We start from the raw sequence: 27705 nt of genomic DNA on the forward strand, positions 1-27705 counted from the left end.
TTTATATATATAAATAACAATAATAATATAAAATATAAATATTATAATAATAGTCCAAGAAAGATAATGATCATCTATACACATAAAATGCCGTCGACTGTGAGACGCAGACTAATTTCAGTACTAGCAACAACAAAGTGAGATACACACACACACATATATATAATCAGCTTGGGTATTTAAAAAAGTCCATTTTTTAATTGTACAAAATGTGTAAGGTTGTGGGTGAATTACAAATCCGAAAAACTCCATCAGTACTTAAAAGTTAACTCCGAAAAACTCCATCAGTACTTAAAAGTTTGCTATGTTGTACACGTTTGCTCTATATGCATCATGGGTGGGGTTCCGTGTGTTCTCTGGCTGTAGGGTAAACTACAACTCCCACGATGGTGAGTCAGTCCCTTCAAACCCCTCCAGTAGGTTGAGTGAGTCATGGGGGTTCTGCATGCCAAGTGTGGTCCATCAACGGCAGAGATCACAGTTTCTGTGGTTGTGGGTGAACTACAACTCCCAGAAAGGAAGGTAAGTTCCCCCCAAATCTGTCTAGTAATCCAATAATAATATATAATATAAATACAAATATAGGAATAATAATAATAGTCTGAAAAGTTAATAACAGTAATGTTTTAACTTTACATTTGGCGTCCCCTCTGTTTTTAATTGTGTGTTGTTTTATTGATAATGTTGTTTATCTTATTGTTTATGTTTTTTTTAATTGCTTGTATTGCGGTTTTATTGCTTGTGTTCGGGCTTGGCCTCATGGGGAGATGGTAGCGGGTACAAATAAAGTTAATAAATAAATAAATAATATGTTAACACTAATAATAATGGTCCAATAATAATAATAATAATAATGCAAAGACTCTGGCACAAGCCAGTAAAGGTGGTCCCAGTGGTGATCGGCACACTGGGTGCAGTGCCTAAAGACCTTGGCCTGCACTTAAACAAAATTGGCGCTGACAAAATTACCGCCTGCCAGCTGCAAAAGGCCACCTTACTGGGATCTGCACACATTATTTGCCGATACATTACACAGTCCTAGACGCTTGGGAAGTGTCCGACGTGTGATCCAATTCAACAGCCAGCAGAGTGTCTGCTGTGGACTCATCTTGTTGTGTTTCAAATAATAATAACAACAACAACAACAACAACAACAACAACAACAAATATAATAATAATGGTCCAAAAATATTATCATAATAAAAAATATATTAAAATACATATAAATATAATAATGGTTCACATAATACAATTATAATATAATAGATTATAATACATAAATGTAATAATAATGCTCCAAAAGGAGTTCCAGAAAGGATATGGGGAGCATCTGTCTTTTCCTTTTTGGGGGGGCCTCATTCTAAGGAATTAGGAATCCGTAACCGATAAGGATAAACCAAACTGGAACTGAAATGAGCCCACATGTCAGGCAGCAATAAGGGTGAGGCGTGCAAAACACACATTTTGTGGTCGAACCAAGACGCAAAAACGGATCACAAGACACACACGGAAAGACTCGAGTGGGATACTCACGCCAAGAGGAGATCGTCAGGAACTGCAAAACAAAGAAGAGAAGAAGGGCAAATCGGATTAATTTGGGACATGATGCTTAATACTTCAGAAACAAACATATTCAGCCCCAAAGGGATGGACACACACACACACACACACACACACACAACGAGACTGATCCTGACATCAGCTTTGCAAGACCTGGGTTGGCTTGGTTTTCCTATGGCTGCTGTCCTGGTTGTCGTGCTTCTTCACGTTGTATGTCAAACTTAACATAAGAGTTTATTGCAGCCTGCCTTTCCTGGGAGTTGCCACCAAGGATGGGTTTTAATACATATATTATATCAGGCCTTCATGACAGGAGGCCCCTAGGAAGGAGGGAGGGAGAAAAGGAAAAAAGAGAGAAAGAAAAGGAAACAGGAAGGAAGGAAAAGAGGTATGAAAAAGAAATGGAAGAAAGAGGGAGGGAGAAGGGAAAGGAGGGAGAAAAGTAAGGAAGAAAAGAAAGAAGGAAAGGAGAAAAGGAGGGAAAGGAAAGGAGGAAGGGAAAAGAGCAAAGGAATGAGGGAAGGGGGAGAAAAGGGATTTTAAAAGAAAGGAATGGAGGGAAAAAAGGAGGGAAAGGAAAGGAGGAAGGAAAAAGAGAGCGAAGAAATTATGGAAGGAGAAAAGGAAGGGAGGAAGAAAGGAAGGGGGAAAAGGGAGGAATGGAAGAGGAAGGAAAAAGAGGCGAAGGAATGAGGGAAGGAGGAGGAAAGGGATTTAAAAAGAAAGGAAGGGAGGGAGAAAAAAGGGAAAGGAAAGGAGGAAGGAAAAAGAGCAAAGGAATTATGGAAGGAGGAGAAAAGGAAGGGAGGAAAGAAGGCAGGCAGGCAGGCAGGCAGGCAGGAAGGAAGGAAGGAAGGAAGGAAGGAAGGAAGGAAGGAAGGAAGGCAGGAAAGGGGGAAGGGGGAGAGGGAGGGAGGGAGGGAAAGAGAGGGAGGGAGGAAAAAAGAGCAAAGGAATGAGGGAAGGAGGAGAAAAGGAAGGGAGGAAGAAAGGAAGGAAAGAAGGGAAAAAAGGAGGGAAAGGGAGGGAAGAAGGATGGAAGGAAAGGAAAGTGAAGGGATGAGGAAAGGGGAAAAAAGGAGAGAAAGAATGAGAAAGAAAGAAAGAAAGAAAGAAAGAAAGAGATGTATGAGGAAAAGGAAGGGAAAAAGTAAAGGAAGTAAGGAATGCTGAAGGTAAGGAGTCAGTGAAAAAGGAAGGAAGAAAGGAAAAGAGAGGGGGGCAGAAAGAAAAAGAATGAAAGAGGAAAGATATAAGGGAATGCAAGGGAAGAAAGAAAAAAAAAGAATGAAAGATGTATGAGGGAAAGCAAGGAAAAAAGGATGGTAGAAGGGAGGGAAGGAGGGAGAAATTGAAGGGAGGAAGAAATAAAGGGAAGGATGCAGGAAGACAGGAGGGAGAAAGAAAGAAGGAAAAAAGAAAGAAAAGAAAAGGGAGGGAGGGAGAAAAGAATGAAAGACGAAAGTGTATGAGGAAAAGCAAGGGAAGAAGTAAAGAAAAAATAAAGGGAAGGAAGGAAGAACACAGGATGGGAGAAAGGGAAGATTGAAAGAAGGAAAAAGAGAGGGAAGGAAGGAAAGAGGAAGGGAGAAAGAAAGGAAGTAAGAAAGGAAAGAAAGAAGGAGAAAAGGAGGTGAGGAGAAAGAAAGGAAAGCAAGAAGGAAGGAAAAGGGAGGGGGGAGAAGGAAAAAGAATGAAAGATGAAGGTGATTAGGGAAAGCAAGGGAAAATGGAAAGAAGGAAGGAAGGAAGGAAGGAAAGCAGGAAGGAAAGAAAAGGGAGGGAAGGGAAGGGAGAAGGAAAAAGAATGAAAGAAGAAGGTGTATGAAGGAAAGCAAGGGAAAATGGAAGATAAGAAGGAAGGAAGGAAGGAAGGAAGGAAGGAAGGAAGGAAGGAAGGAAGGAAAGCAGGAAAGCAGGAAGGAAGGAAAGGGGAAGGGAGAAGGAAAAAGAATGAAAGGGGAAAGTATATGAAGGAAAGCAAGGGAAAATGGAAGGAAGGAAGGGAAGGAGAGAAGGAGAAAGGAAGGAAAGCAGGAGGGAAGTGAGAAGGACAAAGAATGAAAGAGGAAGGTGTATGAAGGAAAGCAAGGGGAAAATGGAAGGAAGGGAGGGAGGGAGGGAGAGAAGGAGAAAGGAAGCAAAGCAGGAAGGAAGGGAGAAGGAAAAAGAATGAAAGAGGAATGTGTATGAGGGAAAGCAAGGGGAAAATGGATGGATGGATGGAAAGAAGGAAAAGGGAGGGAGGGAGGAGGAGAAGGAAAAAGAATGAGAGGAAGGTGTATGAGGGAAAGCAAGGGAAAATGGAAGGAAGGGGGGGAGGGAAGGAGAAAGGAAGGAAAGCAGGAAGGAAGGAAAAGGGAGGGAAGGGAGAAGGAAAAAGAATGAAAGAGGAAAGTGATGAGGGAAAGCAAGGGAAAATGGAAAGAAGGAAGGAAGGATGAAAAAGGGAGGGAGGAGGAGAAGGAAAAAGAATGAAAGAGGAAGGTGTATGAGGAAAAGCAAGGAAAGAAGGATGGTAGAATGGAGGGAAGGAGGGAGAAATTGAGGGGAGGAAGAAATAAAGGGAAGGATGCAGGAAGACAGAAGGGAGAAAGAAAGAAGGAAATAGATAGAAAAGAAAAGGGAGGGAGGGAGAAAAGAATGAAAGACGAAAGTGTATGAGGAAAAGCAAGGGAAAATGGAAAGAAGGAAGGAAGGATGAAAAAGGGAGGGAGGAGGAGAAGGAAAAAGAATGAAAGAGGAAGGTGTATGAGGGAAAGCAAGGGGAAAATGGATGGATGGATGGATGGAAGGAAGGAAAAGGGAGGGAGGAGGAGAAGGAAAAAGAATGAGAGGAAGGTGTATGAGGGAAAGCAAGGGAAAATGGAAGGAAGGGGGGGAGGGAAGGAGAAAGGAAGGAAAGCAGGAAGGAAGGGAAAGGGAGGGAAGGGAGAAGGAAAAAGAATGAAAGAGGAAGGTGAGGGAAAGCAAGGGAAAATGGAAAGAAGGAAGGAAGGATGAAAAAGGGAGGGAGGAGGAGAAGGAAAAAGAATGAAAGAGGAAGGTGTATGAGGGAAAGCAAAGGAGGAAGGAAAGAAAGAAAGGGAAGAAGACAGGAAGGGAGGGCGGGAGATAAGGAAGAAAGAGTGAAAGAAAGAAAGAAAGAAAGAAAGAAAGAAAGAAAGAAAAGGAATGCAGAAAGCATGCTGTAGTGCAGTGGTTCTCAACCTGTGGGTCCCCAGATGTTTTGGTCTTCAACTCCCAGAAATCTTAACAGCTGGTAAACTAGCTAGGATTTCTGGGAGTTGTAGGCCAAAACATCTGGGGACCCACAGGTTGAGAACCACTGCTGTAGTGCTTTGAACTTAGAGCTGTGGACCCACTGGGTGCCTTTCAGGGAGTTCCACTCTCTCAGCCTCAAAAGAAGGTGGCCAAGGCACATTCCCTTGGAATAAATCTCAACCGGGAAACACCTTGAAGGCCCACAGCCACAGCCCGCCTCCAAGATGCCAAGACTGTGGTTCCTGAAAGCCTAAAGCCTTCGCAAGGAGCGGGAACAACTTTGATATCTCCACTTCCCGTCTCCTGACATGAATTCCTAATACAAGCGAAATATTCTTCCCAAGCTCTGGCTCATTTAATGGCGATTAGGAGCAAGCGCCGACGATACGGGCACAGAAAGGGCTGGGGATGAACTCCACGTGGGTTATCTAAACAGCATCCAAATCCGGCAGGAAAATCAAGCCAGGTATGGAAATATGCAAAAGAAAAACCGCAAGTTTCTCCGCTTCGTGGCCACTTTCATGCTTCGAATGGTCCCAAAAGTTGGCTGTGTTCTGGCACTCTCTGCTGGCCACTTTTTGAATATTTCTCAACAGGGATGGTTTGGCCTTCCTTTGAGTGGACTTCTACAACCCCTTCCACACTACTGTGGCCAGGCATTAATAATAATAATAAACATCATCATCATCATCGTGGCAATTAGGAAGTAGCTGATAAAAAGCTGATATTCCACCAAAAAAAACCAAAACAACAGTAACTGATAATGTTCATAAATAAAGAACAGCACTCAAAAACAGCCAAGAAACAATCAGGGCCAGCTAACCACCTCCCAACAAAGCATTCCCCCATGCAGTAAGAAGCCAGACCTTGAAACTACTAGGCCATTAAATGCTAATCAAGGTGGCCAATTGCAGCATTCACACCTACCTCCAACAGACAAGAGTTCTTTCTCCCACCTTGGATATCCCACAGATATATAAACCCTATTTTCCTAGTTTCCAACAGACCTCACAACCTCTGAGGTGAAACGTCAGGAGGGAATGCTTCTGCAGCATGTCTATACAGCTCAGAAAACTCACAACAATCCAATAATAAATAATAATGGTAATTAGGACATAGCTGAAAACAAGTCGATACTCCACCCAAATAATAGTAACTGAAAATGTTGATAGTAATCATCACAGTAATTAGGAAGTAGCGGATAATGTCAATATTCCACCCAAATAATAGTAACTGATAATGCTTATGATAATAATGGTAATTAAGAAGGAGCTGATAACAAGTTGATATTCCACCGTAATAATTTATTTTATTTATTTAGGACATTACTATGCCGCCCTTCTCACCCCGAAGGGGACTCAAAGCGGCTTACAAGATATATACACATACAATATATTATATTATTAGCATAGTACAATATCAGTATTAACTATTACTATATTGTATTATACCATTATATTGTAATATTATTAGTAATATTACATGTAATATAAATATATAATAATAATATCATATTATTATTATTAGTATTATATTGCATTACATTACAATATTATAAATATTATATGTATATATATATTACATTATATTATTAACATAGCACATTATATTATAATTATAATAATAATGATGATGATGGAATATCAACTTGTTATCAGCCACTCGCCATTATTATTATTATTATTATTATTATTATAATTATTATAAATATTATCAGTTATTATTTGGGTGGAATATCAACAAATTCCCTGCAAACCTGGTCATGAGGTTTCTGTGTGCCAAATGTGATCCTGATCCATTGCTGGTGGGGATCACAGTACTGTGTCTTAATGCAGAGTGAACTACAATTTCCATGCTGTCCCCACAAAGCCCTCCAGTATGTTCAGTGGCTGATCAATTCCACTCAGTTTGCTGTGAGCCATAGGAAAGGGCAGGAAAGGGTTAAGGGAGAAGCAGTGGGTGGGGTCATGCAAATTCCACACCCATGGAGAGAGAAAGGATCACTGGGATGTGGCGCTCATTATAACCTGCAATGTCATGGGAGGGAAGGCCATTGGTATTTCCTGAGTGGTGGAAGTTACAGCTGTTTGTGGAGGCAGGAGCTTGTCTGTAGAATAAGTAAACATACCGCCATGTACACACATACAGATGTTAACTTTTATTGTGTGTATAGATATTATCATTTATTATTATTTTGGTGGAATATCAACTTGGTATCAGCTACTTCATAATTATTAATTAAGCTGGAATGTGTCCAGAGGAGGGCGACTAAAATGATCAAGGGTCTGGAGAACAAGCCCTATGAGGAGCGGCTTAAGGAGCTGGGCATGTTTAGCCTGAAGAAGAGAAGGCTGAGAGGAGATAGGATGGCCATGTATAAATATGTGAGAGGAAGCCACAGGGAGGAGGGAGCAAGCTTGTTTTCTGCTTCCCTGGAGACTAGGACGCGGAACAATGACTTCAAACTACAAGAAAAGAAATTCCATCTGAACACGAGGAAGAACTTTCTGACTATGAGTGCTGTTCAGCAGTGGAACTCTCTGCCCCGGAGTGTGGTGGAGGCTCCTTCTTTGGAAGCTTTTAAACAGAGGCTGGATGGCCATCTGTCAGGGGTTCTTTGAATGCAATTTTCCTGCTTCTTGGCAGAAAGGGGTTGGACTGGATGACCCATGAGGTCTCTTCCAACTCTAGGATTCTATTATTATTGTTATAATTATCGTGGAATATCAACTAGTTATCAGCCACTCCTAGCTATTATTATTATCATCATCATCATCAGTACCTCTCATACTTACTATGCGATTTCTCCCGAAATGCGCTTTCGATCTCTTTCAGCAGTTCTTCTGCGACTGCAGGCAAAGTGGAGTCCATCCTTGTCTCCTGTGGCAAGACAAACAAATACACACAGTTTTGTTAGGAAAGGATAATATAAGCATTCTTTAAATCCACTAGAAGAAAGGGAGAGCAAGAAGAGAGGGTGCCTTCATTTATTTACATGTTACAAATGTCATGGTGCCTTTGTTTTTCATCCAAAGGGGAAGGCCTCTCAGATACCGTAGGCCATCTAGTATTTAAGTGACTTAAAATTTGGTCAAGTATTTAGAAATACAGTTCAGGCCTTCAAAGAAAAGGAGCAAGCAAACTCACCCAAGAATGTGAAAATAGTAAATACTATGGTCTCAGTTCTGAATGATAATAATATAATTATATTATTATTTTATTGTGATATTATTCTATTTTATTATAATTTTATTACAATTATTTTTATTATTATAATTATCTGTATTACTATTCTATTTTATAATTATATCATTATGTTATGGTTATATTATTTTAATTCATTCTTAGATCATTCTATTTTATTGCTATATTATTAGATATATAATTTTATTCTTGTATTCTTATATTATTATTTAATTTTGTTATATTATCCTACTTTATTATATTCTTATATTGTCATATTGGTATTATATTATTATATTATTCTCTTTTACTATTATTCTGTTGTTATTTTATTTTATTGTTATATTATTATTATTATTTTCTCTCAAAAAATGAGACTCAAAGCGGCTCACAACTCTAAATACAGTTTACAATTGAATACCCACAACATATAAACCTTAAAACAGGACTAAACACAGAATGGTTACAATGGCCTGAAAACCATTTTAAAAACACGACACTGCATATTCTAAATCACTTTCTTTTTTGTCTAATAATAATTACATTGCAATGATGATGCATAATAATGATGATGATGATGACGACACTGGAACATTAGCGTAATAATAATGATGATAATGACATTGCAACAATGGCAGAGTAATAATGATGATGATATTGCAACACAATATCATCCTATTATTGGCACAATAATATTGTGCACATTGGCACAATAATAGGAATGATGCTGGAACATGGGCAGAATAATGATAGTAATAATGTTGCAACACTAGCACATTGGCAGAATAACAATAGTGATTAGGCTGGAACATAGACAAAATAATAATAATAACAACAACAACAACAACAACAACAACATTGCAACATTGGCATAATGATGATGATGTAACATTGGTACATTTGCATAATAATAATAATAATAATAATAACAACAACAACAACGCAGGAACATGAACAGAATGATGATGATGATGATGATGATGATGATGATGATGGTGATATTGCAATATTGGCACATTGGCAGAATAGTAATAATAATAATAATAATAATAATAATGCTGGAACATGGGCGGAATAGCAGTACTACTACTACTAGTAGTAGTGGTAGTAATAATAATAATGATGGCATTGCAACATTGGCAGATTAATAATGATGATGGAACTTGGGCAGAAAAGCAATAGTAATACTAATAACAATGTTGCAACATTGGCACACTGGCAGAATAATGATGATGACGACATTGCAACATTGGTACATTGACATAATAATAATAATAATAATAATAATAATAATAATAATAATAATGACGTTGCAACATTGGCACAAAAATAATTTTTCTAGTATTGCCATGCCAGTAATTTGGGGAACCCAAAATAAATGTATATTTGAGGGGGGAGGATAATATTCCCATTTTAATTATTGTATTTATTATGTGATAAATGCCTGTTAAATAGTGCTTTGAGTCTTGATCTTAGAGAGAAAAAGCAGATGTATTAGTAAACATAAACATAACAACAATAACAACAATTAACATCCTCTAGCTGGAAGGAAAAATGGGCATTTTTCGAAGGTGAAGAGACCAAGTTGGTGCAGTTTTTCTCCGTGCAGCTAATTCATTTCATAAAAGAAAACAACACACAAAAAGTCAATTCCCTCTGATCTCCTGGGATTATTTTTGATTATTTAAATGCGTAGGATGTTTGGCCAAAGGCAGGGCTTCTATAGACTTCTGGCAGCAGGAGAAAGACAAGACCCTGGGATCCTGACCTTTGGGGATATTAATATTTTGAGAGGCGCACGGCTCCGTCGGCTCTGCAGAATGTAGGCGACGCTCCGAGGCAGAGACAGGCTAATATCCCCGAAAACCATCAAAACAGAGACAGAAGCTCCCAAAATGAGAATAGAGATCCGTCTTTTCTTTGGCAGGCTTCCAGGCGCCATAGACTACCATTCCCATTAGGAAGAAAGTTGTAGGCTAGCAGACTTCCCGATAAAACAATCCCTAAAGGAAATTTCAATGGGATTTTTCCCTTGTTGCTCCAGAACACAGACAACAAGCACTGAGCCCATAAAACACCACTGAAGGCAACATTTCTTTGGCCAAATATTAAACACTAATTTCAGGATATATTTCAAATATTTTTTCTAAATAAGTTATTATTCTCCCAAAGTGCCAATGTTGCAGTTATTATTATTTATTATTATTCTCCCAATCTGCCAATGTTGCAACATTGTGATTATTATTATTATTGCCAATGTACCAAGGTTGCAATTATTATTTATTATTATTATTCTCCCAAAGTGACGATGTTGCAACATTATTATTATTATATTATTATTATTATTACTGCCAATTTGCCAATGTTGCAGTTTTTATTTATTATTATTATTATTCTCCCAATGTTGCAACATTATTATTATTATTCTGCCAATCTGCCAATGTTGAAACATCATATTATTGCTATTATTATTATTTCTGCAAATGCGCCAATGTTGCAGTTATTATTTATTACAGTATTATTATTCTGACAATGTACCAATGTTGCAATGTCATTATTCTTATTCTCCCAATGTGCCAATGTTGCAACATTATTAGTAGTAGTAGTAGTGTTATTATTATTATTATTATTATGCCGATGTGCCAATGTTGCAACATTATTGTTATTATTATTATTTCTGCAAATGTGCCAATGTTGTATATTTATTATTATTATTTTCCCACAATGCGCCAATGTTGCAAGATTATTATTATTTCTCCCAATGCAGTTATTATTTATTACAGTATTATTATTCTGACAATGTACCAATGCTGCAATGTCATTATTCTTATTCTCCCAATGTGCCAATGTTGCAACATTATTATTATTAGTAGTAGTGTTATTATTATTATTATTATTATTATGCCGATGTGCCAATGTTGCAACATTATTATTATTATAATTATTCTGCCAATGTGCCAAAGGTGCAACATTATATTATTATTATTCTCCCAAAGTTCTTGTGTCATTATTATTTCCCCAATGTGCCAATGTTGCAAGATTATTATTTTTGCAAATGTACCAATGTTACATTATGATTATTGTTATTATTATGTCAATGTTGCAACATTATCATAATTAGTATTATTCTGCTAATGAGCCAATATATATGACATGGCTGGACGGATCTGAACCAAATGATAACAAATAATAATAATAATAATAATAATACAATTATAATACTGAAAATAAATTATTATACATGAATACGAATATAATGCAGTAATATAATATGAATATACTAATATACAAATAAATCTAAATCTAAATATAATATTGTCAAAGGCTTTCATGGCCGGAATCACTGGGTTGTTGTAGGTTTTTTCAGGCTATATGGCCATGTTCTAGAGGCATTCTCTCCTGACGTTTCACCTGCATCTATGGCAAGCATCCTCAGAGGTAGTGAGGATGCTTGCCATAGATGCAGGCAAAACATTAGGAGAGAATGCCTCTAGAACATGGCCATATAGCCTGAAAAAACCTACAACCCTAAATATAATATATTAACTGTCAGAATTATTGAAGGTATGCATGTATGGTTTTTCAATGTCCTTCTATATGATTAAGAATGGTGTTCATATGTATTCAAGATGGATTCTGTTATGTTCAATTATGTGTTGGAATTGTTGTTGTAAGAGACAGAGAGGTACAGAGAGAAGAGACCTTGAATTTGAAGAGACCAGAAGTTAGATAACAAGTTTCTCTGCTGGGAAGAAAAAGGGAGTTTCCAGCTTACAGCCAGAGAGCCTGATAAGCAGATGTTCTGAAACTGTACTGAAGCTGTGCTTTGTAGTTCCTGATTTTGCCCGCTTAGAAGTAGACGTGTATTGAGATGTACTAAGTAAACTTTATATTATTTTTGAAACTGGAAGACTGCAGTGTCCTAATTTGTGTCTGTGTGATCTAGTAATCTCATCCGTCGTGCATAGAACCCCGAATTTCACTCTGACATTCAATATAATATAATCCTCCGGGGAGGCCCTGCTTTCCGCCCCACCATTGTCACAGGCACGATTGGTGGGGACGAGAGACAGGGCCTTCTTGGTGATTGCTCCCCGGCTATGGAACTCCCTTCCTGGTGAGATCAGGTCGGCCTCCTCTCCCCTGTCCTTTAGAAGGATGGTCAAAACTTGGCTTTGGGACCAAGCTTTCGGGACAGGGCAATGAAGCAGCAATAGGAAAGATTTCCAGGCCAATTAGATTTGATGTGGATGATTACAACAGTTTTAAATGGTGTATTTCAATATTTTGATAAATGTTTTTAATGTTTATATCTGCGTATAAGAATTTGTGTCCTGGCATTGAATGTTTGCTGTATATATGCTGTGCTCCACCCAGTTCCGAGCACAATTCAAAGTGCTGGTTTTGACCTACAAAACCCTATACGGCTCCGGCCCAGCGTCCACCTCTATCACAAGTGAGATTGGTGAGAAGGGCGAAATATAAATGTTTGAAATAAATAAATAAATAAATAAAATATTATATATACTCTCTCTATATATATATAGTTGTTGTTCATGCGTTCAGTCGTCTCCGACTCTTCGTGACCACATGGACCAGCCCACGCCAGAGCTCCCTGTCGGCCGTCACCACCCCCAGCTCCTTCAAGGTCAGTCCAGTCACTTCAAGGATGCCATCCATCCACCTTGCCCTTGGTCGGTCTCTCTTTCTTTGACCTTCCACTTTCCCCAGCATCATTGTATTCTCTAGGCTTTGCTGTCTCCTCATGATGTGGCCAAAGGGCTCCAATTTGGTCTCTAGTATCTCTCTTTGTCTCTATATATATCCTATATAACATATAAAACATTATATATATATATATATATATATATAGAGTAAAGGTAAAGGTAGTCCCTTGACATTAAGTCCAGTCATGTCTGACTCTGGGGTGTGGTGCTCATCTCCATTTCTAAGCAGAAGAGCCAGCGTTGTCCGTAGACACCTCCAAGATCATGTGGCCGGCATGACTGCATGGAGCACCGTTACCTTCCTGCCGGAGCGGTACCTATTGATCTACTCACATTTGCATGTTTTTGAACTGCTAGGTTGGCAGAAGCTAGGGCTGACAGCAGAAGCTCACGCCGCTCCCCGGAATCGAACCTGCGACCTTTCGATCAACAAGCTCAGCAGCTTAGTGCTTTCACCGACTGCGCCACCAGGGGCTCCATATATATATATATATATATATATATATATATATATATATATATATATATATAATTTTATATATCACAATAAGTATTGTAGATTATATTAGTATATTTATTATACTATATTTTTATATTTTATTTTACATATATATATAATTTTATATATCACATATATTGTATATATGTAAAATAAATTGTAAAAATATAGTATAATAAATATACTAATAAATATAATCAACAATATTTTACATTTTCTGAGCCATGGGCTTCAGTCACGTGGGCCCGAGCTGCGCGCGCAGCCTCTCCCCTCCGCGCCAAAAACAAAGAAGCGGCAACGCGACACGTGACGTCCCGCGGCCAGCCAATCAGCGGCTTCGAAACCCACGAGGGGCGGGCCGGGCGAATAGGCACGCGCGTAGCGACACGTGACTGCCGTCCTGGCCAATCACATAGCTGCAAAAAGGCGGGAAAGTAAATTGTGAGGGAAAAGTACCTTCTGAGGGAAATTTTATATATAATTTATATATAACTTACGAAAACAAACAAAACGAGTTATATTACCTCAGTTCCCAAAGTTACCTCACGATTCGTGACTCTAAATAGTGAACTCTGGAAGGACACGCCCCTTTGTCACGGGAAGCGCGCGGCCATCTTGGACTCCTGTCAGGACCGGAACCGGAAGTGAGGCCACGACGTCGTCACCGCCCCCAAGCCTTAAAGGGCCATGACGCTTTGGAGGCCGCTCCAGCTTCTGCTGCCGAAGAAAGGCTTCATCCTACTGGCGGCGACGGCGGCGGGGAAGCGCTGCCTGACGCAGCCGAGGCCACGACCAATGAGAGGCGCGCGGGTGGGAAGGCGCCGCGTTGCCATTGGCGGAGCCGCCGCCACTCTGGGATGCTTCGGCCTATCAGGTGAAAGGGGCGGGTCTTCTGTGGGCGGATCTACGTATAAGAATGTTGTGCACTGAGTGGGCGGGGCTATGCATATTAGTGTTAGACAAGGATTCTCAAAAGTATTAAGTAGGGGGGGCTTGTAGTCTGTGGGCGTGGCTACGTATTAGTATTATGCGCCGATTGGGCGGGGCTCCTGGAATGTGGGCGGGGCTATGCATAATAGGCAGGGTTGTACAGCGGAGGCTATACTCTGTGGGCGTGGCTATGCATATGTGTTGTGCGCTGATTGGGCGGGACTCCTGGACTGGGCGGGGCTATGCAGAATAGGAAGGGTTGTGTGTTTAATGGACAGGGCTTCGCATAAAACTGCTGAGTGGGCGGAGTCTGTACTCTGTGGGCGTGGCTATGCATAAGTGTTGTGCGCTGATTGGGCGGGACTCCTAGACTGTGGGCGGGGCTATGCATAATAAGCGGGGTTGTGTGTGATAGGGCTTCACATAGCACTGTTGAATGGGCGTGGCTATGCATAAATATGAGCTGGTTGGGCGGGGCTATGCAGAATAGGCAGGGTTGCCTGTTAAACGGACAGGGCTTTGTATTAAACTGTGCTGAATGGGCGGGGCTTCACAGAAGGGTATTGTGCTCTGATTGGGTGGGACTCCTACTGTGGGCGGGGTTATGTTAAGTGACAGAGCTTCATGTTAGACTGCTGAATGGGCGGTGCTTGTGCTTTGTGGGCGGGGCTACAAATATATATATATATATATAAGTATTTCCAATAAATCATGTTTTTTCCTCTCTCTCTTCCTCCCTTTCCTCCTCTACAGCCTTTTCTCTTTTCTCCCAGGAAGCTGAGAAGGAAGAAGAGGGAGGAAAAGGAGGAGAGGAGGAGCCAAAGGAAGCCAAGCAGGAAGAAGCCATTATCTTCCTGCTCAAAAAGGCCAAGGTCAGCCCTTGAAGGAAGAATTATGACCTGGGAATCATTATGAGTGTCTATACAGAGGCAGACAATCCTATATATCTAGGCATACATATAATCCTATACTATACACACACGTCATGCAGTCATGCCGGCCACATGACCTTGGAGGTGTCTATGGACAACGCCGGCTCTTCGGCTTAGAAATGGACATGAGCACCAGAGTCGGACACGACCGGACTTAATGTCAAGTGGAAAACCTTTACTATACATATGTTTATAGGATTATATGGATATAGATATATTGTGTATACATATAATGTATACAATTCAAAGTGCTGGTGTTAACCTATAAGGCCCTAAACGCCTCCGGCCCTGTTTACCTCTCTGAACGTATTCTCCCCTATGAACCATCAAGACCATTAAGATCGTCTGGAGGAGCCCTGCTCTCGGTCCCTCCACCTGCACAAGCACGGCTGGTGGGGACGAGGGACAGGGCCTTCTCGATGGTGGCCCCTCGACTTTGGAACTCCCTCCCATTAGAGATCAGAACTGCCCCCTCCCTCATGACGTTCAGGAAATTAACAAAGACCTGGTTGTGGAACGTGGCATTTGACAACTGATTTAATTCTTTGCCCACATGAAGGAGGATGATGAACGGTAGTTTGGGATTGTGATTGTGTGGACGATTTGGCTCTTATAGCTGTGATGATGATGTTTTTAATGTTTATGGTGCTGATATTTTAATCGTGTAATGAAGTGGCATTGTGTTGTTATTGTATATTTTTTGTATGTTAACACATGTTGTGAACCGGTCCAAATCCCTCAAAATAAATAAATAAATAAATAAATAAATAATATTATAATATGATACAATATAATACTACTGATAATACGATATAATAATTATATATTTTATATTACATGTAATATTAATACTACAGTATAATGGTATAGTACAATATAGTAATATATAATATGATATTATAATTATATATTTATTGTAACACGCAATATTACTCATAATATTACAGTATGGTGGTATAGTACAATATAGTAATATATAATACTAATATTCTGCTATGGTAATAGTATAATATATTGTATTTACATATTACTTGTAAGCCGCTTCGAGTCACCTTCGGGGTGAGTTAAGGGCGAAATATAAATGTCGTAAATAAATAAATAAATAAATATACAGGCATACAATATATATATAATATAATATATATTATATATTTGTTCTATATTATTATTAATAATAATAATTATATATATATATATATATATATACACTACACTACCTGTATATTATAATAATAGTATTATCTAATATATTGTATTCTGTTATGTACTACTTCTTCTTCCAGCTCAACATCATGAAGGGGGAGATGGAGGAGGCCGAGAGGATCCTCCATGAAGCGGCCCGGATGGCACAAAAGGCAGAAAACACGGCTGGCCTCATCTACACCTATGACACGGTCAGTTCAACCTCAACATTTCACACACACACACACACACATATAATTGGTAGAGAATAAATGGGTTAGAAAATATTGTTAATAATAATTGGTAGAGAACTGGATAATAATAATAATAATAATAATAATAATAATAATAATAATAATGCAAAGACTCTTATTACTCTTCTCTTGTCATAACAAGAGAAAAGTTGATTAAACTGCGGAAACATTTGGCGATACTTTGGCAATGAATCTCCTGTGGTGTCCCACCCCATTCACAAAAACAAAGGGCATAGGGTTACAGCCTGTGCTGGACGGGGTCACACTCCCCCTGAAGATGGTCCGTAGCTTGGGAGTGAGCCTGGACTCATCGCTGAGCCTGGAACCTCAATGATCAGGGGAGCATTCACACAATTAAAGCTTGTGTGCCAGTTGTGCCCGTACCTTGGGAAACAAGACTTGGCCACTGTGGTCCACGCTCTGGTCACATTGAGAATAGACTACTGCAATGCGCTCTATGTGGGGCTGCCTTTGAAGACTGTCAGTTGCCTACTTGTAAGCCATTCTGTATATAAATGTTTTGCAAATTTTGTTGTATATAGTGTTGGTATTATTAGCCCACCTTTACTTGGATCTGATAGCAAACATGGCCTTGTTTTGCCTTCCAGATGGCCAACCTGGCTTTGTCTCGAGGGCAAATGGAGCAGGTAAGTTTTGCCATAGATGAGCAGCACGACCAAAGGCCAAATTCCCTTCTTTTGCATCCTTTTTGTCTCGTTTTTCAGGCGGAAAAGCTGTTCAAAGCCACCATGAGCCACCTCCTTGCAGGAAACATGAAGGAAGTAAGTACGGATGGATGGATGTTCAGCCCTAGATAGATAGATAGATAGATAGGGATATAGATGATAGATAGATAGATAGATAGGGAGATAGATAGATAGATAGATAGATAGGGAGATAGATAGATAGATAGATAGGGAGATAGAGAGAGAGAGAGAGAGAGAGATAGGGATATAGATAGATAGATAGATAGATAGATAGATAGATAGATAGGGAGATAGATAGATAGATAGAGAGAGAGAGAGATAGGGAGATAGATAGATAGATAGATGATAGATAGATAGGGATATAGATAGAGAGAGAGAGAGAGAGATTTAAACAGACAGATAGATATAGAGATAGGATAGACAGACAGACAGACATAGATATATAGATAAATAAATAAAGATAGATATAAAGATAGAGAGATAAATATAGATAGATTGATATAGAGATAGATAGATATATAGAGTTAGACAGATAAAGAGGTTTTCCAATGGAAGGATAAGCCATTGTACTGTGTGAAGTGGATCTTAAAGGAGTTAGTGTTTTCATAAGAAGCGTTGCATTATCATCAATTACATTATTATTATGACATTATTAAGTTGTGGTTATTAATATTATTAAATTATTATGAAATTATTGGCTTAATTATATATTAAAGTATTATTATAGTTGATATTATTAAATTATTGTTATTAATCGAATCATCGTTAAATTATTAAGTCATTATTAAAGTATTAAATTATTAAGTTGTGTTTTAATACATTATAATGGTATTCTCAATTTGGTGGACACCATAAATAAATAAAATAAATAAATAAATATTATTCAATAATTATATCCTTCAATCTTTATTACATTACTGTTATTGAATTATTATTTTATTAATATTATTCAAGTATTGTTAAATTATCAAATTAATAGTATTTAATAATAAATTGTTCACCATCATTATTACATTATTATTATGTTACATTACTGTTATTAAGTCATTGCTGCCTTAATATTATCCAAGTATTGTTAAATTATCATTAAGTTATTAATAGTATTATATACTATTTGCTTTGCTCTGTTAGAAATGTAATATATTTGACTGGTTGCCTTGATACGACAAATAAATAAATCATATAATATAATAATTATTAAATTAATCATAATCGTTATTACATTATGTTATTAAGCTAGTATTATTAAATCATTATATTAAGTTATTGTTATCCAGAAATCTTGATTACATTAATATTATTAAATTATTGCATGTTTTTGTTTAAAAAATGCAATACAACTATTTGGTTTGCTCCTGACACAATAAAATAAATAAATAAATAAAGTTAGGAGTATTATTAAATCATCAAATTATTATATATTATATTTATTGTTATCCATAAATCTTGATTGAATCAATATTATTAAATAATTAATAATTAATAATGATAATATTATTAAATTATTATTGCATTGATATTATAGTATTATTTAATATCTAAATATTAATTTTTTTATTTATTTTATATTATTTAGTTATTTATATTATTTATTATTATTATTATTTATTTTATATTATTTAGTTATTTTATTTATTTATTTATTTATTTATTTGGTACACTTGTATACCGCTAATATCTCAGCCTGTACGGCGACTCATTGCGGTTTACAACATATTTAAAACTACAATATTCAATTTAAAAATATAAAATAAAATATAAAATACATACTTATACATACATAGTATTGGGCCACCAATACAGACCGGAACATCTCATAATTAAAGTCGTAATCCAATTCGTTATCCGTGATTGCTAGTCCATGATCAAAACATCATCACATCGGAATTAGCCGAAAACTTGCTCAAATATCCAAGTTTTCAGTTTTTTCCGAAATGCCATTAGCGAGGTGGCTGATCTTATTTCAGTAGGGAGGGCATTCCAAAGCCGGGGGGCCACCACAGAAAAGGCCCTATCTCTCGTTCCCGCAAGCCGCACTTGTGAAGCAGGCGGGATAGAGAGAAGGGCTTCTCCCGAAGGTATGTAGGGCCAGAACCGTTTAGGGCTTTAAAGGTCAAAGCCAGCACTTTGAATTGGGCTCGGTAGCTAATCGGTAGCCAGTGGAGCTGGTACAGCAGAGGAGTTGTATGCTCCCTGCGCCCTGCTCCTGTTAATACCATGGCTGCCGCCCGTTGGACTAGTTGGAGCTTCCGGGCCGTCTTCAAAGGCAACCCCACGTAGAGAGCGTTGCAGTAGTTAAGGCGGGATGTAACCAGAGCGTGGACTACCGTGGCCAAGTCAGACTTTATTTTATATTATTTAGTTATTTATATTATGTAGTTATTAAATTTAGATGTTGTGTAGTCTAATAATAATAAGTAAGTGAAATTATCAATCCCAAATTGACGCCGATTTCCCTTCTGTTGCTTTCAGGACGACAACGCCGTCCTCGAGATCTCCCTCAAATTGGCCAGTATCTACGCTGCGCAAAATCAGTTACGGTTTACGCTTCCAAATTCTTTCTTTACGAAGGAAAGACGGGGGGGGGGCTTTTGGAGGCTCGTCTGTCAACATGACTGACCAAGAGATCTTGTTTTGCCCTTGGGAGCAAGGAAGGGATTGCATTCATCCTTTGGGGTCCGCTCCATTGCTTATTGTGACTCCGTTTTCCGTTTTTTGCGCAACAGGGACAAGTTGGCGTTGGCCGGCTACGAGTTCTGCATCCTGACCCTGGAGGAGAAAGTGGCCCGGCAGAAAGACCAGCCTCAGGACTCTCTCCCAGGTCAGGAAAATATATGCAATGGCTCCTCTGACTGGGTTGCTGGGAGTTCTAGCAGCATTCTTTCCTGATGTTTCACCTCCATCTGTGGCTGGCATCCTCAGAGGTTCTGTTGGAATTGAGGCCAGTGGAGTGTGTGGCAAAATTAGTACTGTTGTGTTCATCGCATAATAGTCACAGCGCCATTTGGGAGGTGGCAAAATATACTAGCGTGGGGACCCGGCGGTAGCTAGGTTATTTGAGAAAGGCATTGTTTGCATGTGGTTTAAGTGTAGTCTACGTCCAGTGTCAGCTGGGAACAGTGGGTGCAGGAAAACTACAGCTTCCATATGCATTGACAAGCTGGAATGTGTCTAGAGGAGGGCGACTAAAATAGTCGCGGATCTGGAGAACAAGCCCTATGAGGAGCGGCTTAAGGAGCTGGGCATGTTTAGCCTGAAGAGGAGATATGATAGCCATGTATATGCGAGAGGAAGCCACAGGGAGGAGGGAGCAAGCTTGTTTTCTGCTTCCCTGGAGACTAGGACGCGGAACAATGGCTTCAAACTACAAGAAAGGAGATTCCATCTGAACATGAGGAAGAATTTCCTGACTGTGAGAGCCGTTCAGCAGTGGAACTCTCTGCCCCGGAGTGTGGTGGAGGCTCCTTCTTTGGAAGCTTTTAAACAGAGGCTGGATGGCCATCTGTCAGGGGTGCTTTGAATGCAATATTCCTGCTTCTTGGCAGGGGGTTGGACTGGATGGCCCATGAGGTCTCTTCCAACTCTATGATTCTATGAATCTAAGTCCCATCATCCATGGTCCGCCCTCCTCCCAACTGCACCAGGATGTAGAGTGCATCATGGGGGCTCTGTGTGCCAAGTTTGGTCTCTATCAGTCATTGGATGAGGGTCGCAGTGGTCTCGGGAAGTCGCTGAAGGTACTGCAAGTCCCATAATCCATGGTCCATCTTCACCCAAACCGCATCAGAACGTAAAGTGGGACATGAGGGGTCTGTGTGCCAAGTTTGGTCCTGGTCCGTGATTTGTGGGGGCCACAGTGTTCTGTGGGAAGTGAGTCGAGTAAAGGAACTACAAATCCCATCGTCGGTGGTCCATTCTCTCCCAAACTTCACCAGGGTGTGAGGGGTTCATAGGAGTTAAGTGTGTCAAGTTTGGTCCAGGTCCATTTTTTATGCTAGTCCCAATGGTCTCACGAAGTAAGTGAAGGTACTTCAAGTCTCATCATTCATGGCCTGTCCTACACCAAACCACATCAGGATGTCAAGTGTGTGCCAAATTTGGCCCAGTTCCATCATTGGTGAGCATTGCTGTGGTTTGTGGGAGCTGAAGCTATTGAAAATACTGAAAATCCCATCATTCGTGGTCCATCCTCCCCCAAAGCATGCCAGGTCATGGGGGTTATGTTTGCCAAGTTTGGTCCAGGTCCGTCGCTCGTGCAGGTTGCAGTGGCTTGAGGAAGTGGCAGCCAATCAGAAAAAACTTAAATTGCATTGAGTAGCCATGAAGTTTGCAAGGTTAATCAGTGAGGGTATCTGCATAGAGGTAGCCTGGCCTCTGTTGCCTGGAGGAACCCTCTATTCGTCCATTTGTTTGCAGAGGAAGAGCGGAAGGACACGCGCCTGCTGCTGGGCCTGAGCCTGGACTCCTATGCGCGCTTCCTCTTGGCTTGGGGCCGAGCCTCCGCAGCGCAGAAGATGTACAACCGGGCCTTGCGCATCGCGGCTGAGGAGCAAGGAGAGACCCACCCACAGGTCAGTCGCTCCAAGGCGAAACCAGGAGAGCCATGTTTTAATATCCGAAAGGATGTGTAGCCATGGCCTCAAAGGACAGGGGAGGATGGAGATCCCACCTGAACATGAGGAAGGACCTCCTGACCACAACATTGTCTTCTTCTCACGGCAGACGGTGGTCCTGATGAGCGACTTGGCCACGGCTTTGGACTCTCAGGGCCTCTACGAGGAGGCCTACGTCCAGGCAAAGAGGGCGGCCGAATTGGCCAAAGAGACGGAACACCCCGAGGCCCACATTGTGCTGAACAACCTGGCGGGGATCCTGATGCATAAAGGTCAGAAAGGAAGGGACCGAAGGACGGGTAGGAGAGGGGATAAAGGGTGAACGAACGCCTTTGACGATTCACATCCTGCTCTGTATCGATACCGCTTGATGGGGAGGAACACTTACACTGCTTTCTTCAATGTTCCTACTTTTGAGTCAATTTAAAACGGATATCGGAAAGATTGTATTTCATCGCATAATAGTCACAGCCCATTTGGGAGGTGGCAAAATTAGTAATGTTGTGTTCATTGCATTATAGTCGCAGCACCTTTGGGAGGTGGCAAAATTACTAATGCTGTGTTCATCGCATAATAGTCGCAGCCCCATTTAGAAGGTGACATAATTAGTAATTTTGTGTTAATTGCATAATAGTCGCAGCCCCATTTGGGAGGGGTTTTTTTTGGTCGTGTCACAAATGGCTCCTGGTGTGAGAGAATTGGCCGTCTGCAAGGACGTTGCCCAGGGGACGCCTGGATGATTTGATGTTTTTATCATCCTTGTGGGAGGCTTCTCTCATGTCCCCGCATGAGGAGCTGGAGCTGATAGAGGGAGCTCATCGGCTTCTCCCCAGATTCGAACCTGCGACCTATTGGGCTTCAGTCCTGCCGGCACAGGGGTTTAACCCACTGCGCCACCGGGGGCTCCATTTGGGAGGTGACATAATTAGTAATTTTGTGTTCGTCGCATAATAGTCGCATCGCCGTTTGGGAGGTGGCACTAGTAATTTAGTGTTCCTTGCATACTAGTTGCAGACCCATTTGGGAAGTGACAAAATTAGTAATTTTGTGTTCATCGCATAATAGTCGCAGCACCGTTTGGGGCTGATTCCCTATTCTTGCTTCCCCTTCTTCTTTCTCCAAAGGCAAGGCTTTTAAAAAACTATGAATAGAGGCCTCTAGAGCATGGCTCTTTTCTCCTCCCCCCTTCCCTCAGAGGCAAGGCAGTTTGTAAACTATGAATGGAGGCCTACGGAGCTCCGCTCTTCTCTCCTCCCTTTTTTCTTCCTTCCAAGGCAAGGCATTTTAAAAATTATGAAATGGAATTTCTCTGGAGCTCCACTTTTCTCTCCTCCCTCCTTCCTTCAAAGGCAAGGCAGTTAAAAAAACTATAAAATGGAGATCTTTGGAGCGCCACTCTTCTTTCCTCCCACCTTCCTCCAAAAGTAAGGAAGTTAAAAAACTGAATTGAAGGTCTCTGGAGCTCTGCTCTTCTCTCCTCCCTCCTTCAAAGGCAAGGCAGTTTAAAAATTATCAGATGGAGGCCTCTGGAGCACCACTCTTCTTTCCTCCCATCTTCCTTCTTTCTCCAAAGGCAAGGCAGTTTTAAAATTATGTAGTGGAGGCCTCTGGACCTCCGGATCTTCTCTCCTCCCTCCTTCCTTCCTTCAAAGGTAAGGAAATTAAAGAACTATGAAATGAAAGTCTCTGGAGCTCCACTCTTCTCTCCTTTCTCCTTCTTCTCAGGCCTTAGGAATCGAGGTCTCTGGAACTCATATTTTCCTTTCCTCCTTTCTCCAAAAGAGCTCCATTTCAGTTTCCTAAACTGCCTTGCCCTTGGAGGGAGAAAGAAAGAAAGAAAGAAAGAAAGAAAGAAAGAAAGAAAGAGAAGGCAAAGGAAGGAAATATCCCTCCTCCTTCCTCCTATTTAACTATTTGAATGTTATGTTTTTATTACGTGGTATGGCTGTTCTTGCCTGGAGTCCCTACGAAACGCTTGATAGAAGTAAAGATGATGATGATAATGAGGATAATAATAATAATAATAATAATAATAATAATGATGATGATGGGTGTATGCAAGTCATTTAATTAATTCAGAAGTCGGCAGATGTTTTCCATGAAGGCTGAGAGAGTGTGACTCGCTAAAGGTCAACACTACCCTCCTCGTATTTAAGTGGGATCTCCTTTCTTGTCATTTGCATCCACTAGTTGATACTCTGGTCTCTTTCCCATATACAGAGGATTATTCCGGAGCCAAAAGAGTCTACCATGAAGCGCTGAAGCGGGCGGAGAAAAGTGGAGATGACGCGACAGCTAAATACATTAGAAAGGAATTACTGGAGCTAGCCAAAAGGAGGAAAAGGCGGTCGGAGTCATCAAAAGAGAAGAGCAGAGAAGAGGCGGGAAGACAGTGAATGGGACACTTGTTCTATGTTTTCTCAAGCTGCCATTTTTCACTTTGAAGGAAGGAAGAAGGAAAGAAGAGTGGAGCTCCAGAGACCTCAATTTTCATAATTTTTAAACTGCCTTGCCTTTGAAGGAAGGAGGAAGAAGAGAAAAGTGGAGCTCCAGAGACCTCAATTTCATAGTTTTTGAACTGACTTACCTTTAGAGGAAGGCGAGAAGAGTGGAGCTCCAAAGACCACAATTTTCAGTTTTTGAACTGACATACCTTTGGAGAAAGGGGGAAGGAGAGAAGAGTGGAGCTCCAGAGACCTCAATTTTCATAGTTTTTGAACTGCCTTGCCTTTGGAGGAAGAAGGATCGGGACACCGCAGACACTCTTGAGAAATAAGTCTGAAATTTGCAGGAAATATCAAGTGGACTCTCCCTCTCTTATATATATATCTCAAAGGAAGTTGAAGGCGTAGGCAGGTTACAAAACCTGGAATGGAGGTCACTGGAACGTGGATTGTCCCTTCAGTTTTTCTGAACTTCGTGCCTTCAGAAAAAGAAGGGGGGGGGGGGAGAGGGAAGAAAGGAAGGATTACCCCTCTTCCCTTTCTCCAAAGACAAGGCAGCTTAAAAACTATGAAAAGTCCCTGGAGCTCCGCTCTTCTCTCTCCCCTCCTTCCTTCTTTCTCCAGGCAAGGAAGTTCAAAAACTATGGAATAGAGGTCTCTGGAGCTCCACTCTTCTGTCCTCCCTCCTTCCTCCAAAGGCAAGGCAGTTCAAAAACTATGAAAAGGAGGTCTCCGGAGCTCCACTCTTCTCTCCTCCCGCCTCCCTCCAAAGACAAGGCAGTTCAAATGAAATGGAGATCTCTGGAGCTCGGCTCTTCTCTCTCCCCTCCTTCCTTCTTTCTCCAAAGGTTAGTCAGTTTTAAAACTGAAAATTGAGGTCTCTGGAGTTCCACTCTTCTCTCCTCCCTCCTTCCTCCAAAAGCAAGGCAGTGCAAAATTATGAAATGGGGGTCTCTGGAGCTTCACTCTTCTCTCCTCCCTCCTTCCTTCTTTCTCCAAAGACAAGGCAGTTCAAAAACTATAAAATGGAGATCTCTGGAATTCAGCTCTTCCCCTCTCTCCCCCCCCCCCCCCTCCTTTTGCCAAACGTAAGTCAGTTTAAAAACTATGAAATTGAGGTCTCTGGAGCTCCACTCTTCTTCCTCCTTTCTTCAAAGGCAAGGCAGTTCAAAAACTATGAAATTGAGGTCTGGAGCTCCACTTTTCTTTCCTCCTTCTTTCCTTCAAAGAGAAAAATGGCAGCTTGAGAGAAAGATGTAGACATCGCAGTTGAGAGTGTCAACTGGGAAGAAATTCCGGCTCCTTTTTGTGAATGGACAGCATTTCGCCAAATAAAACCAGAGTTTTGATCACTTAGCAACTTTTCATCATGAAGGATATTCCTACATTGAGACATCTAGGTTGGATCAAGGAATGCTGCAAGTGTTCATAGGAAGTCACTGACCATAGAAGTGCCGTTTTGCTCTTTTCACAGTCCGATCTATGAGACTCAACGAAAAAATTAGGTTGTAAAGGTTAAGATTCATACCGGGATCTGAATTTAAGAGTGCTGCAAAAGCAAAACAAATAGAAACGTTTTGGGAGGTACCAGTGAATGTACTTGCGGTGGATATGTGTATATCGGTCACAGTAGCACAACGGGTTAAACTAGTTGCAGGAAATCTGCTGACCAGAGAGTTAGCAGTTCGAAGCTACTAATCGGGGTGAGCTCCTGGTTGTCAGCCCTAGCGTCTGCCTACCTAGCAATTCGAAAGCATGTAATGAGAGTAGATCGATAGGTACCGCCTCGGCGGGAAGGTAAAAGGGCACACCATGCAGATGTGCCAGCAACATGATCAGAGAAGTCTATCGAGAACAGGCTCCTCCACATAGAAAAACAGAACAAATTGAACTCTACGGTATCTGGATAGTGAGACAGGCATAGAGTTGGACTGGATGACCCTCAGGGTCCCTTCCAACGCGGTGATTCTATTATCCGAGATGAGCCCTTCCATTCATAACAGCAGGAGACTCCATATTATCTGACATTTCCATTGATCCGACGTTCTGCCGGATTGTTTATGTCGGATGAGCGAAACTCTATGTGGATAGATAGTAAGACAGACAGATATAGGGTTCAACTGGATGGCCCTTGAGGTCCTTTCCAATTCAGTAATTCTATTATCCTAGATGAGATCTTCCATTCGTAAAAGTAGGAAACTCTGTATTATCTGACATTTTTGTTGATCCGACGTTCTGCCGGGTCATTTATATCGGATAAGCAAGATTCTATGTGGATAGATAGTCAGACAGACAGGGTTGGACTGGATGGCCCTTGGGGTCCCTTCAAAGTCAGTGATTCTATTATCCGAGATGAGTCCATTCGTAACAGTAGGAGACTCCATATTATCTGACATTTCCATTGATCCGACGTTCTGCCGGGTCATTTATGTCAGATAAGAGAGACTCTACTCTGGGTGGATAGTCAGACAGACATAGGGTTAGACTGGATGGCCCTTGGGGTCCCTTCTAACTCAGTAATTCTATCACCCTAGATGAGACTTTCCATTCATAAAAGTAGGAAACTCTATATTATCTGACATTTCCGTTGATCCGACGTTCTGCCGGCTTGTTTATGTCGGATAAGTGAGACTCTACTGTACGTGGATAGTCAGACAAACATAGGGTTGGACTGGATGGCCCCTGGGGCCCCTTCCAATTTAGTAATTCTATTATCCTAGATGAGACCTTCCATTCGTAAAAGTAGGGAACTCTGTATTATCTGACATTTCCGTTGATCCGACGTTCTGCCAGGTCATTTATGTCGGATAAGTGAGACTCTATGTGGATAGATAGACAGACATAGGGTTGGACTGGATGGCCCTTGGGGTCCCTTTCCAATTCAGTAATTCTATTATCCTAGATGAGACCTTCCATTCATAACAGTAGGAAACTCTGTATTATCTGACATTTTTGTTGATCCGATGTTCTGCCGGGTCATTTATGTCGGATAAGAGAGACTACTCTAGGTGGATAGTCAGACAGACAGACATAGGGTTGGACTGGATGGCCCTTGGGGTCCCTTCCAAGTCAGTGATTCTATTATCTGAGATGAGCCCTTCCATTCATAACAGTCAGAGATTCCATATTATCCGACATTTCTGTTGATCCGACGTTCTGCCGGGTCGTTTGTGTCAGATAAGAGAGACTACTCTATGTGGATAGTCAGACAGACAGACATAGGGTTGGACTGGATGGCCCTTGGGGTCCCTTCCAAGTCAGTAATTCTATTATCCTAGATGAGACCTTCCATTCATAACAGTAGGAAACTCTGTATTATCTGACATTTTTGTTGATCCGATGTTCTGCCGGATCATTTATGTCGGATAAGACTCTACTGAAAAGTATATTATTATTATTATTATTATTAT

General features: G+C 40.6%; 2 protein-coding genes across 2 annotated transcripts in view; one reads left to right on the plus strand and one right to left on the minus strand.

Moving 5' to 3' along the window:
- Positions 1 to 13837, minus strand: part of ZSWIM7 (zinc finger SWIM-type containing 7) — a 26466-nt gene extending 12629 nt beyond the window's left edge. The window contains exons 1-3 of the mRNA XM_067472117.1: positions 13758 to 13837; positions 7620 to 7704; positions 1534 to 1555 (exon numbers count right to left, since the gene is read on the minus strand). Of these exons, the coding sequence (XP_067328218.1) occupies positions 1534 to 1555; positions 7620 to 7695 (98 nt within the window). The 5' untranslated portion in view covers positions 7696 to 7704; positions 13758 to 13837. The remainder of the gene's footprint in view (positions 1 to 1533; positions 1556 to 7619; positions 7705 to 13757) is intronic.
- On the plus strand, positions 13823 to 25362 carry TTC19 (tetratricopeptide repeat domain 19). Its single transcript, XM_067472116.1, has 10 exons — positions 13823 to 14107; positions 14917 to 15035; positions 16379 to 16489; positions 17140 to 17178; positions 17257 to 17313; positions 19711 to 19772; positions 19965 to 20059; positions 21655 to 21809; positions 21961 to 22123; positions 24072 to 25362. The coding sequence occupies exons 1-10, from the start codon at positions 13921 to 13923 to the stop codon at positions 24245 to 24247; spliced, it is 1164 nt and encodes a 387-aa protein (XP_067328217.1). The 5' UTR covers positions 13823 to 13920; the 3' UTR covers positions 24248 to 25362.
- The last annotated feature ends 2343 nt before the right edge of the window (positions 25363 to 27705 follow it).

This window comes from Anolis sagrei, chromosome 11, assembly GCF_037176765.1.
Source record: "Anolis sagrei isolate rAnoSag1 chromosome 11, rAnoSag1.mat, whole genome shotgun sequence".
In the NCBI taxonomy this organism is placed as follows: Eukaryota; Metazoa; Chordata; class Lepidosauria; order Squamata; family Dactyloidae; genus Anolis; species Anolis sagrei.